The sequence below is a fragment of the Labeo rohita genome, chromosome 21 (assembly GCF_022985175.1).
Source record: "Labeo rohita strain BAU-BD-2019 chromosome 21, IGBB_LRoh.1.0, whole genome shotgun sequence".
In the NCBI taxonomy this organism is placed as follows: Eukaryota; Metazoa; Chordata; class Actinopteri; order Cypriniformes; family Cyprinidae; genus Labeo; species Labeo rohita.
Window position 1 is genome coordinate 23,681,686 of NC_066889.1, and position 24,272 is coordinate 23,705,957.

The 24,272-nt window shown below is 35.9% G+C and overlaps 1 protein-coding gene across 24 annotated transcripts in view; it reads left to right on the top strand.

Annotated features, from left to right (window-relative positions):
* Positions 1-81: 81 nt before the first annotated feature.
* Positions 82-24,272, top strand: part of cast (calpastatin) — a 42,702-nt gene continuing 18,511 nt past the window's right edge. For 9 of the 24 annotated variants that reach the window (XM_051092589.1, XM_051092594.1, XM_051092590.1 and 6 more), the window contains exons 1-3: positions 3,981-4,049; positions 4,162-4,218; positions 22,695-22,757. In XM_051092589.1, the coding sequence (XP_050948546.1) occupies positions 3,996-4,049; positions 4,162-4,218; positions 22,695-22,757 (174 nt within the window). In that variant the 5' untranslated portion in view covers positions 3,981-3,995. Of the gene's footprint in view, positions 286-3,328; positions 3,492-3,980; positions 4,050-4,161; positions 4,219-10,442; positions 10,640-18,574; positions 18,745-22,694; positions 22,758-24,272 lie in introns of those variants that run through there. The other 15 variants (XM_051092591.1, XM_051092602.1, XM_051092607.1 and 12 more) reach the window with 11 other exon arrangements.

The window sequence follows — 24,272 nt, forward strand, 5'->3', positions numbered from 1 at the left end:
AAAGAACATGCATGCACGCACACACACACATTAGCGACACAAACAGCCAAAAAACAAAAGCAAATTCATACTGACATTCTGCAAGTTGAACACACGGGTTGATTTACCTCAAACCTCCTCGGGCACAGATTGATTTTTCACAGTTCGCAGAAGGAGCACATACTGTGCCGCAAGCCCACCTCTGGTGAAAGCAAAGCTGTGCTGTGTTTTTAAAGTACGTGAGCTTATTCCTCAGACATGCCGCGCAGAAAGAGATGTCATGGTCGTAAGAAAAACAACAAGGAGGTATGTCTTTCGACATTCACTTTACACTACCTTGTAGTATTCTGTATAACACTGTAAAAGGTTAATATAGGCCTATTGATTAGGATTGGGAACTGTTATTATTCTGAACGACACCTTTTTAACGATTTTTTTTATGATTTTCAATTCGAGGGTGGAATTGAACTTTAGGTACGTGAGAACTTTGACAGTGATTCCTTCACTTTTCTGCGAACACTCTTACTGAATCTACAGCGAAAACAACAGCACTTAGCGCAGTTCGATTCCCGAACGAATGACTCTTATGAACCGGTTCTTTTTACTGAATCAAAGCATACAGCGCGACCAGTAAAGAATGATTCTCGAAGCACTGACTCTTATAGGAGCCGGTTCTCTTTGGTAAATCAACTCATACAGCGCGATATAATTTGATTCCCGAATGAATGATTCTTATGAGTCGGTTTTTATCAGTGAATCAAAACACAGCCTACTTCGTGACAAGTGTACGCCGATTTCAGAAGAAATGACTCTTATGGACAGGTTCTTTTTAGTGAATCAAAGCATACAATATGACTATTAAAGAATGGTTTTCAAGCACTGACTCTTGGGAGCCGGTTCTCTTTGGTAAATCAAATCATAGCGCAATATAATTTGATTCCCGAATGAATGATTCTTATGAGTCGGTTTTTATCAGTGAATCAAAACACAGCCTACTTCGTGACCAGTGTACGCCGATTTCAGAAGAAATGACTCTTATAGACAGGTTCTTTTTAGTGAATCAAAGCATACAACGCGACTATTAAAGAATGGTTCTCAAGCACTGACTCTTATGAGCTGGTTCTATTTGAAATCAAATCACACAGCGCAATCAGTGCAATCTGATTCCCGAACGAATGAATCTCGGTTTTATCAGTGAATCAAAACACAACCTACAGCGTGACCAGTATACGGTCCGATTTCAGAATAAACGACTCTTATGAACAGGTTATTTTTAGTGAATCAAAGCACACAGCACGACTAGTAAAAAATATGATTCTCGAAAGATTGACTATTAGGAATCGGTTCTGTTTGGTAAATCAAATCATACAGCGTAATATAATTTGATTCCCGAATGATTCTTATGAGAAGGTTTTTTTTTATCAGTGAATCGAATGAATGATGAACAGTTTTTTGTGAATCAAAGCATACAGACTAGAATATGACTATCGAAGGATTGACTCGTAGGAGTCGATTCAAGCAGCGCAACCAGTGTAATTTGATTCCCGAACGAATTATTCTTATGCATCGATTTTAATCAGTGAATCAAAAAAGCCTACAGCGTGACCAGTGTACAGTCCGATATCAGAATGAATGACTCTTATGAGACGGTTCTTTTTAGTGAATCAGAGCACACAGCAAAATAAAATTTGATTCCCGAAGGAATGATTCCTTTGAGTCGGTTCTTATAAGTGAATCAAAACACAGTCTACGGTCCGATTTCAGAATAAATGACTCTTAAATGAGCCGGTTATTTTCAGTGAATAAAAGCATAGCTACAGCGCGACCAGTAAAGACTGATTTTCGAAGGATTGGGGCCGGTTCTCTTTAGAAAATCAAATCATTCTGCGCAACCAGTGTAATTTGAGTCCCGAACAAATGATTCTTATGAATCGGTTCTCTTCAGTACATCAAATCATACAGCGCAACCATAATTTGATTCCCAAACGAATGATTCATATGACTCGGTTTTTATTCTGCGCAACCAGTGTAATTTGATTCCCGAACAAATGATTCATATGAATCGGTTCTCTTTAGTCAATCAAATTATACAGCAACCAGTGTAATTTGATTCCCAAACGAATGATTCATATGAGTCGGTTTTTATTCTGCGCAACCAGTGTAATTTGATTCCCGAACAAATGGTTCATATGAATCGGTTCTCTTCAGTCAATCAAATCATACAGCGCAACCAGTGTAATTTGATTCCCGAACGAATGATTCGTATGAATCGGTTCTCTTTAGTCAATCAAATTATACAGCGCAACCAGTGTAATTTGATTCCCAAACGAATGATTCATATGAGTCGGTTTTTATTCTGCGCAACCAGTGTAATTTGATTCCCGAACAAATGATTCATATGAATCGGTTCTCTTTAGTCAATCAAATCATACAGCGCAACCATAATTTGATTCCCAAACGAATAATTCGTATGAGTCGGTTTTTATTCTGCGCAACCAGTGTAATTTGATTCCCGAACAAATGGTTCATATGAATCGGTTCTCTTTAGTCAATCAAATCATACAGCGCAACCAGTGTAATTTGATTCCCGAACGAATGATTCATATGAGTCGGTTTTTATTAGTGAATCAAAACAAAGCCTACAGCGTGACCAGTGAACGGTCAGAATTTGGAATGAATGGCTCTTATGAACAGTACTTTTTAGTGAGTCTAAACACATGTGATTCATTCGAAACAGTTAATTACGAACTTACGGGGCTCCGTAGCAATTTAATGGCGATTTGTTCAACATGTCCGATTCAAAATGAACCAAGAGCGGTTCAGTTCAAAGTCCTATGAAGTCCTGATAGAAAATTTCAACATTTTAGCGCATTGTTCCATCGTAAAATTTTCATATAAGGGTAAAATACTGTCTGTTGTTAACATTACTTTAAAAGACTTTAACATACGACATCATAAATAGCCGCATGGTCAAATATCTTTGAAGCTGCTTATAAAAAATGTCGCAGGAATACGTGGAAACTTATCTAGAATCTCATGAAGTTTTAAGACATGCCACTACCAATACCTTTAGTCTTTCTAAATATGTTTGCGTTGCTATTAAAGTACTTGCATAGAGAAACAGAAATATCCCGGTAACCACAGTGTTGGGCAATCACTACGAAGGAATGCTTGTGTTGTAAGCCAAGGACTCAGCCTTTCTCTGCATATTTTTTATAATGCACAATGCAAATGAAGCAGCAGTTTTACATTGTATCGAAATGCAAATGAGTTTATCACATCTTGAAGCCGAGATAAACCGCCCCAAAAATATATATGCTGCAATTACCGCTAGTGTACTGGTACCCACGGTCGCGGGAGTGGCTTTATCTAAGAACGAGACAGCAGCACACCTCACTTGAATGAAACAAGCTGACGAACGGAACTCAAGGAAAGAGTCAGTTTAGCAAACGTTCTAATCTTCAAACAACTCGTCCTCCACCATGGCGTACGCAGCGTATTGGTCGAGCATCGTAAGTAGATCCGTTTCATGATTCGAACTGCACAGAAAACTATTAAGTTTCAGTATAAAACATTTAGTCGTAGTGATCAATGCAGGGTCAATAATGAAGTTGACAAATGTAGCCTAAACATTTCAGGAGTAGGTTGGTCTTTGTACTTGTAAACACAGGCTCAGTTATTAAAAAAACAAAACAATAGGTTAATATTAGAAGTTGGGCGTTGTCGGCTTTAGTGTTGTAAAATTAGGTTTTAATGCGTTTGCATGGATTGTAGTTTACAGAACTGTGATACTGGAGTCGCTTTGCAATTGTAAAATCGGAAAGAAGTTCGAAGAATTTAAAGAATGGCTTATGGCTTATGCGCTGAGAAAATAAACAACTGCTGCTTAACGTCAAATCTAAATGAATATTTTCATTTAATACTCGAAAGTTTTATGATCTAAAATTCAACGAGAAATGATCGAAACGGAGTCTAGTTAAATAGAAAAAAGTAAAAAACAAAGTATTTCCTCAAGAATGGTTCTGGTGTTTTTGTTTTTTTACGACGTTTTGCAGGGTTGCACTCCTAAGGTAGACTGTTTAGTCTTCATTTTGGGCGTAGTAACATGTTGAACCCTTAGGTTATTGTAATTTTGACAGGGTGTAAAATCATTATTCTTTGTGTCTGTCTATTTCTTTGTAGAAAAGTGACACTTCATTAGAAAAAAAACCTTCTGCTCCTCCAACCTCAAGGTTCCAGGTAAGATGTTTCATATTTAATGTGTCGTTTTGAAATTATAATTCAGAGTAGAATTCAAATATGCTACACTTTTGGAGTAAAAAGGTGCAAAGCAGTCACTGGAGCCGTACCCTAAGATACAAAAGCTAAAAGGTAAATCTATATATCTTTTTTATTCTTAAATGCTATATATTAATACCTTAAAAGTACTTATTAATGCCTAAAGTGTACATAATAGTATCTTTTAAAAGGGAACCACCCCAGTGATTGTTTTGTTCCTTTTTTTTTTTTTTTTTTTTGAGTGTAGTTCCCACGGTCATAGGCAACCTGGAAATACTACATTTTTAAAGGGTGCAAATTAAAGTTATGCAAATGAACAAAATCAAAATAGTTTTTTTTATAGGTATCGTAATCTGTAAAATATTTAATTGGCTTGAAATTGGTCAGTTTTTTAAATAATAATAACAAAGCATCCAATTACCACGATTGACTGAACAATGAATGGAAATTCATGTGTAATGAAACGTGTTATTCTTGCATTTTAGAAACTGGCCTAGTTCATTTATTTTTCATGCTTTAGCTTCTCATGGAGCATTGACACCCTCTTGTGGACTATGAAAGTCTTGGCAGTCATACCTGTACATTTTGGCTGAATAATTGCCCCCAATCAGTCTACTGGACACAGATATGAACTGTAATTTTTCAAAGCCATGAACGTTTTATCACCCAGCTCTGCCATGTTTGCACATCCAGCCGGGAAAATATAAAACAGCATTCCTTTATGACAAGATTCTCTGAGCCGTACCCATAAAGACCGTAGTGAAATGCATTTATGAATGTGGGATGCATTAAATACATTGATTTTGTATAGCTAGGAATGCACTTGTTTGCTAGAAAGTCCCTGGTGGGGCTGCAATGTTTCAGTGTCCCGTGACTGTGTCATGAAATGTTCTCAGGGACATTTTGTTACTATATATATATCTAGAAACTCCACTTCATCAGGTGCTCCAGTTACATTGACACACACCGGGCACTAGCCTGGCAATGCCAGGGCTGCTAAACTCAATATAATGCATAATTTTAGTTAGTATAATATCAATTTAGGAAAGTTTTAGCAACATATATCGCTAAGGGTTTTTTAAGATAACACAGCTGGTTTGACTTGCTCCGTGAGCGTGCAGACAACACACTCAGGTGTGTCTACAATTATGCATGCTAGATTATCTCATGCATTTACATCTCTATGGATCAAGGATTTTTTTAACAGATTAAACCATTAATAATTAGTAGTCTTCTGCCTTCAGGTGTTTGTCAGTTCACATAACATGAGTCCATGTGCTTCAGATAGTTACAGGAAGATATGTGGGTGTGTCAAACCTTTTGTTTCACAAAATCTTGCTTGTATGTGTTTGGGCAAACACAGGATGTTCTTCTGTGAGAGGTCAAGCTTCACTTTCTTCCTTTATGTATTGAATTACACAAGTGTGGACATAATGGCTATTTAGTTGTAGGTTTCTCATATTGGTGCTTAAGAAATATTTCTTATTATTAAAACAGTTGTAAGTGTAATATTATTGTAATACATTTTGGATTCTGAAAAACTGATGAATGGAAAAGAACTTGACTGTCACTTTTGATCATTTCAATACGTCCTTGCTGAATAATTTTTTTTAATCCTGCTGACCCCAAACTCATCCCAAACATGATTAAAGGCTTTACGTTTGACATGCCATCAATACCTGTGAATATAAGTGAGATCATCTTAATACCTTTGTTTGAGTTTAAAAAAACAAACTGACCTCATAGTTTAGATGTCACTTCTTATATTTTGTCCTTTGTTTGACAGTGACTGCTGTTATAATTGCAGTGTTTGTATATTTACAAATAATTGTATTATAAGTGAATAGGGGTGTGACGAGACACTTATCCTACGAGACGTGATGAGACGAGACACGAGACTGGGTTCACAAGAATGAGACGAGACGAGATTTTAAAATCTGATTCATTAACGTGCATCGACAAAACGTGCTTCTCACACTTCACTGACACTCGCGATGTGAAACAGTCCTAATAGACATTGCAAAATCATTGTCATTCAGGAATAAGATCGTGTGGGAGTTTGAATTAAGATCTCAATGTTTTAAGGATTAATCGTGCAGCTTGAATGTAAACACTGCAAAATGTTTTGCAAGGATATCATCACATTGGATCTCGTCACATCCCTATAAGCAAATATAAGTGAGATCCTCATAAATACCTTTATGTTTCCATTTAAAAAACAAACTGACCTAATAATTTGGATGTCACTTTAGTATATCATGTATATCTAATTGCAGTGTTTGTTTATTTCTAAGTAGCACTCTGGAAATAATTAGCCAATTTATAATATCAGGTTCCTTTGGGCTCATTTCTCAATTGACATCATGAGGATTGATGCTAAGCGTTTCAGTGTGCTGCTGTTGATTATGGTTTCATATGTCGAAATGAAGCCCCCAGGAATCCAAGTCAACATTTCCAGTCAGGAGGTGAATTTGAGGGTTGGGAGTTAGGGGTGGGTGGTATGACCAAAGTCTCGTATTACGATATGAGTAGCTTTATTTCACGGTAACGATATATATCATGATATAGTTGTTTATGATGTTAACATTTTTGATACCATAGAAGTTTCATAATTCTTGTCACCAATGTCAGTACCACAAACTTCTAATACTAGCCTAAATTGAAAAACAAGCTCAAAACAGTCAGTGATTAACAAAACAGTAAGAAACTAATTACAAGCATTAGGACAAATGCTTGAATAAATAAGAAATGCTACATACACTACACTGCCAAAAGTATTGGGACACCCCTTCTAATGAACAAGTTTGACTACTTTAGTAATTTACATGAGTAAACTCAGTGTGTGGTGTGTATCTTTGGGCATAAAAAAAGATCTACAAAGTTATCTCTAAGTCCACTCCAAAAGGAGATATTTTGCTTTCCGCATGCAATGATGTCACAACACGGTTCATTAGAATATCACTAAATTAAATCCCGCCCACGGAAATTCGAATTGTTGGAGGGAGGGTAGGGATAAGGTGGGGGATTAGCCTAACTTTAGCGATGCAGCAGCGCGGCGGGTATAAACACAAGCATTGACTAGAGTGGCCACATCAGAGCTGTAACGCACCGCAGACGTGTGCAGTACTGGGTGTCGAAACACATGCCAAAGCTGCGATCTACTCCGGTTGCCGTGTCGGAGTTGTAACACGCCGCAGACGTGTGCAGTGTGTGGTAAAAGATTTATTCATCATACAGTGTAGATAGCTTCACTTATAATGCGAGTGTTTTTTAAAATGCATTAACTTGCACTAGAATAGGCTAGGCTGATCAGTGATGATGTTCTTTGATAATGTTAGGCTGCTTTTAGCCTTATGCTGGAGCTGGTTTTGGGCAATGAAACTAAGTATGTTAATAATTAAATACATTAGCACAATAATATTGTGTATCGGCGATCTCGCAGGCTGATGATAGGACCCAACACTACTGTATCGTAATATTTACTCACCCTCCATGCATCCTAGGTGTATATACCTTCTTTCAGATGAATGCAATCGGAGCTATATTAAAATTTATCTTGGCACTTCCAAGCTTTAGAATGGCATAGATGGGTATTTCTCCTCATCAGTCCAAAACAAGTCCAATAATATGCATCCATCCATAATAAAAAGTGCCTCACACGGCTCCGGGGGGTTAATAAAGGCCTCCTGTAGCGAATCAATGCATTTTTGTAAGAAAAATATTTAATATTTAAAACGTAAGAATCACTTTAATCTAACTTGCACTAACAGTTGTACACGGAACTTCTTTGACAAGAGGCGTGACAGTACTGAAACACCGTCTAAGCTGTTCGCCAATCGCAGCGCAGTGGGACAGCTAACCAATCACAACACATTTCGTTTTTCGGAAGGCGAGCCTTCATTAAACCCGGATCTAATTGAGCCATATGTGCCAGGCTGGGAGAAATGTATTGTAATAATGTAAATTACGTTAAAAAATGCATTTTTTAAACCACCAAGCATGAAAGCATGTTCTAGTACAACCCCAAAACAACATCAAGACTTTGTAAAAGAGCATAATAGGACCCCTTTAATGTTTAAGCATATAATGATAATTGTGTGCTTCTAATTTTATAGCAACCGTTTGGACAAGACCCTTTTCTCTTCTAACATGACAATACCTCTGTGTGTAAGGCAAGTCCAAATCCCAGCTCATCACCAAACACCAATGACTTGTACATATGGGTACAGTCATTTTAGACGCTTTCAAAACTGTTGCAACAAAGATGGAAATACAATTTTTAAATTCATGAATTATGTTTCCATCTTTGTCGCCACAGTTTTGGAATTGCCTTTTTCTGTTCTAAAGAAGGGGCGTCCCATTTAAAGTCACTCCAGATGTGTTTAGATGGTATTAGGATTTAGCTTTATTCAGACCAATCAAGTTCTTCCACACTGACAGAATCAATCATTTTTTTGTGAACCTTGCCTTATACACAGAGGCATTGTCATGTTAGAATAGGATCCTGTCCAAACTGTTGCTATAAAGTTAGCACATAATTCCCTAGAATGTAATTATATGCTTAAACATTAAGATTTGTAGTCAAGTAGTCAACTCTCTGACAGCACACACATATTACTTACGAAATTACTTATTTTTCACTGCTGATTGCATTTCAAAGGCCTAAAATCACTTTTTTAAACTGCAATGCTTAAAAATGTGTGAAAACAATATTTTCATGACCATGTACCACAGCAATGTCACGTGAGTGTATAACCGCAATAGAAACGATAGTCTAAAATCTCTACGTTTGACAGTTTTTGAAATCTACCGGTATATATCTTGCCTCTAGTTGTGAATATACTGCTTTGCAGAAGAGGAGATTTCATATTCATGAAAGTATTATTCTCATATCATATAATATAATAATGCACAGAAGATTAGCATTAGTTTCTTGCATTGAAGCAACGTGTAGTTAATTGTCCAGTTGAAAACTGAAAATTGGAATCTGCCCAATCTCAGAAATGCTATAAGAAACAAGTGTTGCTAGGGGAAAACAACACATTTTAAATGTTTGACATTTCAGCATTTTTAATTAAGCCTGCTTTTGTGTAAAGGCTGTGAAGACTACTTGATTGTATTGTTTTTAGAGATTTAATAAAAATGTAATTACTTGTAATAACTTTCAGGGAATGAGTTTACTCCAAGTCAATTTTGTAGGTAAGACAATTTCTCATTGTCTAAAAAAACTGCAATCCTTGTCGCACCTAGTTTTTAGTTGTCTAACACGAATAACTGCATGTCAACATCTGATGAGATGTCAGTTGAACATTTTTAATGTTCACACCCAACAAATCTTACTGAACAGGCATGTTTTGTTCTCAGCATTTGGGGTGGAGACAGTGCATTGGGTTTAGGCATTTCAGACAAGTGTTTTGTGAGTGCGAATCCCTGATTTTAGTCGTTTTGTGCACTGATGAATCAGAAACTCTTGCTAAATGCTTAATGACATGCTTCCTTCTTGTGAAACGTAACTTGTGCTGGTTAGACATGCTGATCAGGGGTGTTTTTAGAGATTTCTTTAAGGCTTTAAAGGAATAGTCCACCCAAAAATAAAATGCTTCCATCATTTACTTTCCCTTATGCCTAAACCGGTTTTATCTGTGCAACACAAAAGAAGATATTTTGAAGAATGTTGGTAGCTAAGCACTTTCGATTCCCAAATGGACAATAAAAAGGAAGTTAATTGGGACCAAAATAGTTTGGGTGCCAGCATTGCTCAAAATATCTTTTGATATGTTGTTCACAGAAGAAAGTAATAAAATGATGGCTAAATTCTCTCAATGGGTCGACTATGTCTTTAACATAATTCACTTTTTTTTACTACAATCATTTTTTGTCACTATGATTTATAAGTTACCGCACCTCTGTTTAAATTCGTTTGTACTTTGTTTTGTTGGTTTAAGAATAGCAGTCTTTGTATGTACATCTTTCAAACGCACCATAAAAATACCCATAAACGTTTACCTTTGGATCATACCGTGTGAACATTTATATACGCCCTGGCTATCCCTGCTTTAAAAGTGTCAGACGTCTCAGTCAGGTGGTATAAATTCCATGTGCTTCCTTATTTAGCCATTCCTCCTTCCCTCCCTCAGTTTGCAATAGCCCAGCCCATTTTACCCAAACCACTTCCCTGGCCCCTCCCCCTGCTCCCTGTGCCTGGAGCATGCTGTAGCTCCGACAGCAGACACAGCAGAGCCACACAGACGGCATCACACACTCAGCACCGCAAGACATGGGCCAGATCTTCAGCTGGATCCGCGGCACGCGGGACCAACCGGCCCTGCAGGACATCGCTGTAGAGCAACAGGTGTCGCTTACTGGATATTATCATATTGAGGTCTCAGAGAGTACTGTGTGTGCATGGGTTTGTTTAGTGTTGTGTTTGAGGTGCAGTGACTTGACTTGACAATGTAAGGATTGATCGTGGGCTTTTAAATGGGAGTTTTTGTTCAGTGCACTGGTCAGAAGGTCTTGGCTTTGGTCCCACAGCAATCGTCCGAGGGAGGAGGAGTGCTGGAATGTGTGAGGAGTGCTGGGAATGTTTTACAAAAGTGGAACTATAGGGACTTTTAGCACTTTAATAAAGCTGCAGCTCTACCAAGGACTTTTCAGTCTCCGTTATCTGTTTTACTGGGAATGTTATGACACATCCAGGTGTTCCAATGTGCAGTAGTTAGCGTTTCTGGGTGTGTTTCTTAAAAGAGCACTGTGATTCATTAGACTATTAATGACTACACTCTTGAAAATAAAGGTTCTCTATTGTGTTCCTTCAAATTATTCAAATGTGTTTCAAAAGTGTTTCACCATCCATTCAAAGGTTCTTTGTGGAACCCAAAATGGTTCTTCAATGACCTTCATGTGAGAGAATTTGCTGTACACTTTATTGGCATTGATGGTTCCATGAAAATCTTTTAAAAATGTTATTTGGACTGAGAAAAAATGGTTCTTTTCAGATCTGATGGTCTTTGGAGAACCCAGAATCTTTCTTCTATAGCAATTCTGTGAAAAAAAACAAAAAAAAAAAAAAAAAAAACCTTTGGAACCTTTTATTTTAAGAGTGTATAATGTGATTTTTGCAGAATTTGCAATGATTCTGTCTTGAAAGTAGTTCATAATACCTGTGGTTTGATTTAGTGGTCGAAAACATTGCTTGATATTTTCTTCTGACATTTTAGCCTATTCATTTTCCTATTGTCATTCATAATGCTAATACCACCAGTTTGCTTCCTGCAACCTAAAACTGGTGTTATGCAGATGTCATGGATAGCTGCGTCATTTTGACTGTGAGCAGAGCTCTCTGATATGTGGCTGATGTTGGCTAATGTTGTTCAATGGGCTGCTCTCCAACTGCTGTACATTCCCACAGTGCAACATGCCAGCCTGGTTCAGCATCAGCTACTGATGTTAATGGCCCGAAGGAAGACACATGCTCAGTTTCACTGTGGAGAATGTGCATTGTTGGTTTGCATACAGATACATACAAAACGTTCTGGTCACATGGTTGTGTATAGTGCATACACAAGTGCTTTTTGTGATATTAACTGATTTTGATGAACTATAATAAAACTCAATTATTTTAATTGATTTGAATCATTTATTTTGCCAGAACATATTTTGATCATTTTGAATGTCTCATAGTTTGCAGTAATGATAATAATGATGATGATAATATAATTTCAGTTTTTTAAAAATTTGAAAACGCTTATGCAAGCTTATATCGAATATATAATGATTACCTAAAATAAAACATTAAAAATGTAAGAATTTATTAAAGATGATGGTAAAATGTTTTGACTCCTGTCACAATAATTGGAGCTTTTGTGTATTGTGTATGCTTGTTACCCCTATTTTTTACATTTATATGTGACCCTGGACCATAAAACCAGTCATAAGTAGCACGGCTTTATGTGTAGCAGTTGCCAACAATACATTGTATGGGTCAAAATTATCGATTTTTCTTTTATGCCAAAAATGATTGGGATGCTAAGAAAAGATAATGTTCCATGTAGATATTTTGAAAGTTTCCCACCAGAAATATATCACAACTTAATTTTTAATTAGTGATATGCATTAGGGATGCAACAATACAGTTAATCCATGGTTCAATAGTACCTCGGTTTTTAAGCACGGTTTTCGGTTTTGATATCTTGCCACTTCAGTGTGTTTTACTAAAATACTCCCGTATTTACAAAATACTCCCGTAAACCTCTGTACAATGGAAAAAGTGTGGTTTAGTATATGTCTGCTTAATTTTTCTTTTGAGAGAGGTATCATTTTTTCAATTTTTATGCAAAATAGAATGGGTTTCATTCATACTGGACGCCAGAGGGCTCCCTCGTGCAGAAAATCCACATATGTATCAAAGAAGTATCACTGATGACGTTCCGTTCCAGCTTCTCTAATATGACTAAAGGCATAGCTATTACTGTAACTAAATAAAAACAAGATATAACGTTAAACGTTTTGAATGATGAAATGTAAGGACAATAAACACTCGTCTGCAGTATTATATGGTTTATCTGTGTTCTTCACCCCATGTCATAATTACCATAAATCCGAGATGACAACACGTGACATTTTACTTATAGCTTTCCATGTTGGCGGACTCGGAGGTAGCGCCTAAGTAGCGCCAAACCGGTAACCGGTTTAAGTCGTAATTCTAAAAACATTCAGAATTTACAAGTTGTAATTACGAGTTCAGGAACATGTGAGGGCTTTGGCGTTGATAGTGTTGCCATAGAAACACATAATTCAGATAGAGTAGAATGTCACGTGTTTTCATCTCAGAATTACGGCATGGCGTGAATGCAGCGACACGTACAGCAAATTCAGAGAGAAGTAAAACAAGGAAGTTATTTAAATACATAACTGAAAAACTGCAATTCACAAGCACATATTGAACCGTGGATGTTGTACCGAACGGTTCGATATTATATTGAGAATTGCGACATCCCTAATATGCATTGCTAAGAACTTAATTTGAACCACTCTAAAGGTGATTTTTCTCAATATGTTGATTGTTTTTTTTGTTTTTGTTTTTTGCACCCTCGGATTACAGATTTTCATATATTGTCCTATCCTAACAAACCATACATCAATGGAAAGCTTATTTATTCAGCTTTAAGATGATGTTTGAATCTCAATTTTAAAAAATTGACTCTTATGACTGGTTCTGTGGTCAAATCTTTAGACAAATCTTTAGACAAATCTTTAATTTAATGTTTGATCTGAATAGAAAATCTAAATTTATCTAAATAGAAATACAGTTAAAACACTCTGTATTGGGATATTTTTAAGCATTATTTCTGTTGTGAAGTGAGCTAAATGTATTGTGACAGTATAGAGTGTATTGATCCTCAGTGGTTTGTGCACTCAATTAGTGATGCACTATTGATCTGAGCAGCTAGAGGAACATGTTCCGACAGCCTGTAGTTCCAGTAGCATTTCTATTTCTGTATGTTTGAGTCTGTAGGTGTGTGTATTTGCTGATTCAGCAGCTATTACTGGGTATTTAAAGCATGAGATGGTATTTTTGTAGCCAAGGATGTCTCTGAGATGGACTGTTAGATTCTCAGCTGTTGACGTCATACAGAACACTGAGTGCAAGAGCTTCATCTTGTTTGTGAGGTTAAACATCTGGTAGGTTGAACGTTTAAATGCCCACATGTTCTGAGCATGATCAGAGACTGAATCAAAAATATTGTTTATTGCCTAATCATTATGCAAGCGTGAAGTCATAGATCATGAGCTGTGCCCACTTGAGCAACAAGATCTCAATTTTTTTCATCTTTCACAAACTTCATTCTGTTCTATATCATCCCAAGGCAACATTTTATGACATCATAATTGTGTAAGATGTCATTATGTTCCATCAAAAGACACCTAATTATGGCAAAATTCTAAGTCATTGGTGAATGTTCTGTCATTTAGAGAATTAGCAATTAAAAAGAGTTCTGTAGTTATCTAATTATGTATTTTTTGGACATGCAGCATATGCTAATGTCAGCTCAGTGTCTGTGGCGCTATTCGTGTAGCACGTTGCTTCCTAGCAGTAAACAAAAAGGCAGCATACTAGATTTTGGAACAGAACTTGTTTGTGGAACTTGTTATTTGAGGTGTTATGCTTGAATAAGCGACAGTCAGCAAACTGAATTCAGATTCCTGACTCTTGGACAGAAACTCAGTCAACAAACCACATGGAGAACAAACTACTAAATATAGACATATTGCTCCACAGGATGTCAGGAGAACCTTTAGACACTTGCAAAGTCATTAATACTTCTACTTTTTAGATGTTGTCAGGTGTGGAGTTTCAAAATTATTTTATTTTAATTTTATTTTACGAGCACATGCTGTGCATCATAATGTACTGACTCAACCACATAATTTTATTTTATTTTATTTTATTTTTATTTTATTTTTTTATTTTATTTTATTTTATTTTAATTTTATTGTACGAGCACATGCTGTGCATCATAATGTGCTGACTCAACCACATCATTTTATTTTATTTTAATTTTATTTTACGAGCACATGCTGTGCATCATAATGTGCTGACTCAACCACATCATTTTATTTTATTTTATTTAAATTTTATTGTACGAGCACATGCTGTGCATCATAAAGTGCTGACTCAGCCACATCATTTTATTTTATTTTGTTTATTTTATTTTATTTTAATTTTATTTTAATTTTATTTTACGAGCACATGCTGTGCATCATAATGTGCTGACTCAACCACATCATTTTATTTTATTTTTTATTTTATTTTGTTTATTATTATTATTTTTTTTATTTTATGAGATGAGATGAGATGAGCATGTGCTATGCATCATAATGTGCTGATTCAACCAGATGGAGGTTATTTCTTCATCAGTGTCACACCTTGTGTGTTCAAAAACATCAGATTTTTTTAACAGCTGTGAGTCAAACGTGTTTATACATTACCATGCATGTATATGCATGTGTGTGTGAGATATTCTATTTGCTTTCTTGCAGTCTGTCCAAAGGTAGTGCTTTTATGACATTAAACTTGTTTTGTGTACTTTTGGGGCTGTGTATCTTTAGCCAATGCAAGTTTCCAACATTTATGGTCACCCACACCACAAATGGAAAGCTGTGAGTGAAAGTAAATGCAATACCTGAATCTTAAAAACCACATGAAATCAAAACGGGAGTTGTGTGGCTTTTAGTCCATCAGACATGCACCATTAGCTTTAAAGCTTTCTATATTTTAGTGTCTTACAATATGATAAAATCATTACAGTTTTATGATCAACATTACAGACTACTGGCTATTTTTGTGGGCTAAAAAAGAGAGTCTTTAATATGTCCCACCCAATCTTTGTAAATAGAAAATATTCGCCACAAGACAAAAAAACTGCACTTTATTGGGGTCACAATGTAGCTTTAATTTTCATTGAGATGAATGGGAATGCTAACGGATAGCTTTCTCCAGCTATATTAGAACTCAAGGACTGCTCAAACAAACAGAGCAGTGTTTTAACAGAGTGAACTCTAAGCTGTGGTTTTTTTTTTATGTGTTTTTTCATTTACAGAGCCTGGTTTGTTTTCAAGTGTTTTCTATTCAGATTGTCAGTTCTGAGCCTGCAGAACCTGAATTGCACATACATTTCTAGATTTCATCACTGTCACTTCATGACCTCTGTGTCTGGGTGGGACTCTGATGACAGACTCATTTATTGACAGATAAGGGTTGCTATGCAACTCTTGTTTAGTCGCTCTGTGTTTCACATCCTGCTGAAGCCTGCATCATGTTCACAGCTTTCACACCTCACCATGACCTTTAAAAAAACGCTTGTTCTTGGAGGTTCATCTTAAGTAAAAGGCGTGGAAATCTGGACAATTCGTGTTGGATTTAAACAGATGGATGGTGAAGAAATCAGATTCGGATGTTGTAGTTGCTCTGTCAGGATACTAAACACAAGCACTGCACTATCTGTTGCCTTTAGTCAGTGGTACTTCCCTGTTTTCCTTATTTGGTTTCCTTTAGATGTCCCCTGCCTCAGAACTTGCTCTCTGGAATGCAACTGCATTCCAGCATTAGCATGAAAACAAATACACATTTCGGGTGTATGTTGAGTGTCGTGTATTGTGATAAGCGCAAAAACTTCAAACTTCTCCTTCAAAATCTCCGCCCTGCTGCACCCACTATAACTGATTTTGCTGTCACCAGTGTGGGAGTTTTGTAACTTGGATAAAAGCCTATATGACCTTATACAAGCATTTAAGCTGTGCAAAATGTGCTACAGTATTAGCATAAAAATATCCAGCACCACAGAAAAACTATAGTAATGACATTTTTGGGCATGATGCGAGTTATGTGTGTAAGAATCTATGGCACAGCTGTTCCTCCTGCAGAAGTAATTTTAAGACTGTCCTTTGTTGTCAACCGCTCCTTCCAATTTCCTGTCTAGCTTTACTTTCCCTGCATCTTATGTTTTTACTGAGTGATATAATATTAGATTATATTATATATCATCTAATGGACTTCACACCTCAAATCCATTATAAGTTCTTACAATATTTTGTGTGTGTATGTATGTGCACTACGAGTCAAAAGTTTTTGAACAGTAAGATTTTTAATGTTTTTTAAAAGAAGTTTCTTCTGCTCACCAAGCCTGCATTTATTTGATACAAAGTACAGCAAAAACACTTTTTTACTATTTAAAATAACATTTTTCTATTTAAATATATTTTAAAATGTAATTTCTTCCTGTGTTGAATTTTTAGCATTATAACTCATCACATGATCCTTAAAAATCATTCTAATATTCTGAACTGCTGCTCAAAATTATTATTATTATTTATTATTATTATGTTGAAAACAGCTGAGTAGAATTTTTTAAGGTTTCTTTGATGAATAGAAAGTTCAGAAGAACAGCATTTATCTGAACTAGAAATCTTTTGTAATATTATAAATGTCTTTATTATCACCTTTGATCAATTTAAAGCATTCTTGCTAAATAAAAGTATTAATTTCTATAAATTCTTTTCCAAAAAAGTGTATAATGTTACAAAAGCTTTTTATTTTAGATAAATGCCAATCTTTGAAATGTTGTTGATAATAATATTAATAATAATATATATATATATATTTTTAAATAGTAATAATAATAATATGTTTCCTAATCAACTGGAGTAATGATGCTAAAAATGTAGCTTTGATCACAGGAATGAATTGCATTTTAAAATATATTTAAATAGAAAGCAGTTATTTTAAATAGTAAAAATATTTCACAACATTATTGTTTTTGCTGTATTTAGGATCAAATAAATGCAGGCTTGGTGAGCAAAAGAGAATACTTTAAAAAACTAAAAATGGAACGTAAAAGAACTTGACTGGTAGTGTGTAAATATCTATAATTTAAAGTGTATGCCACTTTTATTATTTTATTTTATTATTTTATTTTTAATTCATTATAGATCCACCTATTTTAGTCATCTGGGAGGGTTAAACTTATATTTTCATAGTATTCTCATTGATCAACTTTTGATGCGTCCACCAGAAGGCGCTCTTCTACAATACAAGTGGGCTTGGTTTTGCAATATTTGGGGTTTGTAGTCAAAATGGCATCCTGTCTGAACAAACAAACCAGTTAAGCCTTTTGTTTTACCAGGAGTGTATGTAAAGGCAGTGAGTCAACGCGTTCAGTGACTACGTAGCTACGCCATGTTTCTCTTACATAAGCACTGGCACCAACTCTGCAGCAAGTCCGAGCTTCCGTTTAAAGCAGGGCTCATGACTCACCCAGTTGTTTTTCGTCCTCGGTCTTTTTTCTTATAAGCATTAACTCATTCTCTCTCTCTCTCTCTTTCTCTCTGTTATTTTTCCATGCTTTGGGTGTGGCAGATTGACGCGCATATGATGCTTTTCTCTCTTTCTCTGGGCTGATGGTAGGTTGTGCAGTTCAGATTCCTAAGCAGTGAGTGTACAGGACACACCCAGCCTGACAGGCATAAACTGGAAGGTTTCTGCACTGCACTGCGTCTTTTTCATCACCAGCCTCTACAGAAACGTGCCCAAATTCTTATCAGTCCAGACCGGCCCAGACCCCTAAAACCACTGCACTCGGCCTATCTTTGAAGCCCATTACCACCACTTCAACTTCCTTAGTTGTATGGAAACAGACTCATGTTTATTTTTCCTGGCTCGCTGTAAGGATAGGCGGAGCCCCCTCTCTTGACCAATCAGAAGACTTCCACGCTTGGAGGCGGGTCAACAGCTGTTGAAGTCGTGGAGTGGGAGGATCTAAAAGCTTCTAGCTTGACTGCTGGGCGTGTTTCTGTTAGTATATGTGTGTATGTGTGCAAAAGGGATATATTTTGTACATTTCAGGCCGAGGGAATTTGAAGTGACTCTCTTTTAGATTGGATTACAGGAGAACGTGAAACAGGACACTCTCGGTTTTGTCACAGATGGTACGTATTTACAGCTCTTGCAGATCTGTCTGTGGTTTCCTGCCGTTGTACGTACCTATAGCTGAGGTGTGCCAGTGTGTTTGTGGAAACGATTACAGTGCTTTTGGCACGAAAGAAGCTGTGTTTGTTTCATTGTTGCCTGAGAGAGAAAAGGCCTTAGTTAATTTCTTACCTTCTTGTCTGATCAGACTTCATCTAAACTATCAGGAAACTGTTTAAACAGATGGGTACTAAGATTAATGTTTTATGTTTACTGCATTGGTTTTGAGTTAAGCAGGTTTTAAGCAAGTTTATGAGAGATGTCTGTCATGTCGGCCTATGCTTACATTTTTGAGATGATTGTGACCTCAGTGTGCCATTTTCATATTTTGTAAAGTGCCATTTTGACTTTGCTCATGGCAAGAGGTCATATTTCATATCTGAAAACATGGCTGGATAATTAATTCATTTTGTAATGCAACAAGCGTGCTACACCCTATCTGAGTGGTTGCAGATTTTGGTTTAAGATGACAACCAGATAAATTCTAACATAGAATTGCTTAGTCTAGTGCCAGCATGAAATGTTTTGGAAATCTACATCCTCACTTTTACCTTAAATTGCCGAGCAATTGTGGGCTTAAAAAAACGCAGTTGTGGCATCTACAAAACTGTTTAAACAAACTATTTGCATTGATTTTCCTCAGTTCTACTATAGTATACCATTCACAAGCCTATACTTTGCTGCTGGCCATTTAGTACATGCTTGGAGTGCATACTTGATGGTTGCAAGTAGCAACTTGAAGTCATTTTCCACATCCAGGATGTTGGCTCATCATAATGTTATGGCATTAGTTAAGTCATAATCTTTCTTCATTTGGATAAATCACTTCTTTAGGCTCAAAACTGATTGTAGTCACTTGACAAGTTGGTCTTGAAATACAGTCTGCTAATCTATTTGCTACTGAACCTCTGCCCATCCTTAAACCTGAATGCTAACGTCATATAGTCATTACATCTCAGTTGTCATAATACAGATATGTTGTCGTCATAGCAGTTAACTAATAACAAGCATTTTGAATGAGAAACCTAAGACGTCACATTTTGTATAACCACAGAGAGTTTATGAGTGTACGTCTGTGGTGATTTGGGTGGAGACGTGTGTTAGTCATGATTTTTGTTAAAGAATTGAATCAAACAATGACGTAACTACTGACAAAAGGCCTATAAAGTGTATTTTTTTCCTATTTAGTACTACTGTTGAGGGAGTTTGAGTTATTGGGATGTAAGAATCAATGCTAACATTGATGCTAACTTATGTTTACAAATCCCAATTGTTATGCTAAAAGGGTGTGTCTAAAGATTCAATGTGGGACTCCACCAAATATGCTTCTTCAGTTTGGTTGAATTAGAAGAGGGCAGTGGCTCAGAGGTTCAAACAGGTTGGAGAAGACCTGTGGGGTTTGTACCTAACCCGTGTTACTATTTCCTTTGTAACTTTCGCTAACGCCTGCTAACAAGCCGTGGTTTTGGGAGGAGTTGTCAAACTTGGACTGTGCTGCTAAATGTGAGGGATAGTTAGATTGTCTGTCAGGAATTGTGAACATTGTGATAATGAGATGACAATGTGAGCTTGTCATTGAGTCATGTGTGCATTTGGGCCTATTTTGGGGTATTGACACATTTTCTATGTCGATGACGTCAGCGAAACCCATCCTAGACTATGTTAGTCATAACATTTCACAGAAAAAATATGTAAATCACTAACTCTATTATTATTTATAGGATTATCTGTTGTGGTTACATTGAGATCTCTGAATGTTTACTTTTGTTTTTAAGTGTGCTGAGTCAGCATAAAATTCATTTTGGTGCTTATGCACACTTTGTCCTTTTAAATGGTACCTGCCCCGTGTTTACCTACAAATCCCACAAAGCACCCATAATGCTTTGTTTTTTATTTGCTGAGCATGCATAGTGTTTACCTGCCTAAAAAGCATGCATCTAGGTGGTTTCTTGCACGCAACGTTTAGCTCTACACCCATGCTCATTCAATTCATGTACTCACAGTCGTTCTCCTATGGGTTTCCACCTTCTGTTGTATTGTTGTTGAATGGGTTGGGTTATGTTTTATTATTGGTGTTGCTCATTTGTCTTTATTTAGTGGCACAGGGAACGAACACCAAGTGTTCACGTGCACTAAAGGCCAATGCACAGCTTATTTGGGAGCGAAGTGTCATTGGTGGTCAGATATCAGCAAAATAGCAAGGACTGAGCTTTAAAGCTTCCTGAATAACAGTTCTGTGAGACCTTCCTTTTCATTTTAAGATGTGGTAGAAGTTGTGTCCTAGAGGTTATTGCATATGCACATATTTTTGTGTCTGGCTTGTTTCATTTTCCTATCCCATTTCTCAAAATTCCCAGTCCTTTTGACGGTGTCAGAAAACAAATAATTGTTCAAATAATTCTAATAATAATAACTGATTGATATTATTGCAATAATATTTAGATACTAATAATAGTAGTACTTAAAATTCTAATCGTAGGTATAAAAAAATATTTTTTTTTATTTATTGTTTAAAAATGTTGTTCAGTAAATTTGGAAAATTTTAAGACTATAATGCTTGACACTTTATTGTAATCATTTTTATTAGTATAATAATTAATATTAATTATTATTTTATCAATATTATTGTTTCAATTTATTGGAAATAATACAAAAAGTTTATCATTTATCATATTTTGATATTTATTTACTTCTTAATGATCACATCCAATAAACTGAAGAACATTAAGAAAGTAAAAGAAGAAAATAGTCTTTAAAAAAGAAGAAGTGGTCTTTAGATTTTTGTTTATATTCTATTAAGTTCCTCTGACCTACCATGACAACCATGTAGTATGTTTTCTGAGAGTCACGCAGGCCATTTAGGGCAACGTGACACAATCAAAACATGTCAAGTTTAATTATATTAAAATATAATGTTAAGTTTAATGAGGAGTTATGTGGACCAATGAGATTTCACTATGAGTGGGGCTTTTCAGTGCTGTATAAATAGAAATTATGCGACTGACAAAATGACTAATCACTAATAACGCTGAATTGGCAGAAAACCTCGGATTTACCACGTGTAACATTGACTATTTACCTGTGTCATTATCTCTGCTTCTTTGTATTTCATCATCAACAATCCACCCTCATTCAGTACATAACCTAAAACCTGCTGAGCTTGTTAGAACACTTCAAGGAACATTGAAGCAGTAAATCTATATGTTGTTTGCTCCTTGGAATTTTGATGTTGACAAACCTTCTGGGTAGAAGAGAACTAGAGAAAATGTAAAGGCCAATAAAAAAGCCATTTCATCCATAAGCAGCTGTCACTGTAATAATACAGAACATCTGTATTTAAAGGTTTTGTGTTAACAGCAAGCGTTTAGAGAGGAACACATACCATGAATAACTAGAAGTGGTTGCCATGATTATGATGGTTTGGTGGTTAATGATCTTATCTGGTAATTTAGAAGCCCTTGTTTAAGATGCAGTCTGTGAACTAATGCAGCTACTGAACTACTTAGTCCTTACAGTAAGTCAGCTAGGATTGTTATTGCTGCAGAGTTCAGAAACATATAGAAAGAAAGATATCTATCTATTAATAACGATTTAGGCTGTCTGATTAGAAATCAAATCTTGTGCTTTGGATTTTGCTCGAATTTGAAATCATTCACACATTCAAGTGTGTTTAATAAGATGCGATCGCTGGGTTTCACCTCTCTGTGATTCAGCATGATCTCATGTTTCAAACTGAACTCATGATTTGCATGTGATTCTGGTTGTTTTTAATGTAGCGAGAAGGTCAGGGATAATAATGGGTTCCATAAGGCCTAATGCATTTATTGATAGCAGCAATAATGCTTTTTATAGTAATGTAAATGCATTATTTTCTCAAACACTCAACTCTTTCTGTCTTTCTTTTTTGCAGTCTCAGCAAGTCACACCCACCTCAACATCTCAGGTCTCCACAGTGAAACCTGCACAATATGAGGTAAAATCCTTTGTTGATTTCAGTCATTTTGTCTCCATTTGTTTACATCATCTCATTTATTTGTCTGATGGAAAGATTCCATTTCCAGTCTACAAATTTATCGAACTATTGTGTCTCCACTGGATGTTGACAGCTGTCCGCATTTTCTTGCTTGGAAGTATTCAGGTGTCTGTTCTGTGAGAGAAGTTACTGTGTTTTTAAGAGGTGTGGTGGCGTAGCTGAATGGAGAACTGGGAAAAGTCTTCCGTCTATTCAGATAAAGTGTTAAATGCTGTTCCTTTGAGAATGTGGAAAGCTACTTTGTTGCCTTCCCTCCAGCTATAGAAAAAAGTTTTTGTGAGTTTTTCTCTCGCAGTTTTTTTTTTCTCAGAATTGTGAGTTATGAAGTCAAAATTGCAGGTATAAACTCTCAGTTCTGACTTTTTTCTCAGAATTGTGATTTAAACTTGCAATTGCAAGTTACAAAGTCAAAATAGCGAATTCTTTTTATCTCGCAATTGCATGTTTGTATCTCACAATTCTTACTGACTTTTTTTCTCATACTTGTGAGATATAAACTTGCATATGCGAGGAATAAAGTCAGAATTGCAAATTGTCTTTATCACATAATTCTGATTATATCTGATTTTTCGCCATTTTGAGTTTATATCACATGATTCTGAAAAAAAAGTAGATATAAGATATAAACTTGCAGTTGCGAGTTATAAAGTAAAATTTTGAGGGGGAAAAAAGACTGATATATTCTCAGAATATATAGAGTTTATATTTCATAATTCTGACTTAATAACTCGCAATTCACAATATAAAATCAGAATTGCGTGACAAAGTCAAGTTCAAGTTCAAGATAATGAATTCGCATTACTGAGAAAAAAAGTTAGAATTGTAAGTTCATATCTCACAGTTCTGACTTTATTTTTCAGAATTGCACCTTTATTTCTCAGAGTTGTTACTTTATGTCTCACAGTTCTGATTTTATAACTCGCAGTTGACCAATCATAATGCAGAATCTGCCATTCTGTCCGACAGGAGAATCAGAAAGAGAGTAGATTAACTCCAGTGGCTTTAAGCTTGAAATATTGTGTGTATTGACGTCTTTATGCCGTCAAAATAAAATACGTTGTGATGCTTATTCGTGTTTTTTTTTTGTTTTTTTTGTTTAAAGTAAAAACAAAAATGTTGAAAGACATGCGATTCATGTCATTGATCTAATAAGGCAATACACCGATCACAACACACTAAAGAGCCACAAAATTTTATTTATTGTTAGAAATTCTTTCAAAAATTACAACATTTTAAAGCTGACACTTTAAGAAGTAACCAAGGAGGGTGGGTTTTTGCGAAAGGTCAACTGTGTCGCACTTCTGAGGAAAAAAGTCAGAACTCAATTCTGAGAAAAGTCAAATTGCAAAAAGTCAGAATTGTGAGAAAAAGTCGCAATTATGTTTTTTATTTTTTATTCTGTGGCGGAAATGGGCTTCATAAATGAGAAGTGAGACAAATAAACATTTTGGTAAC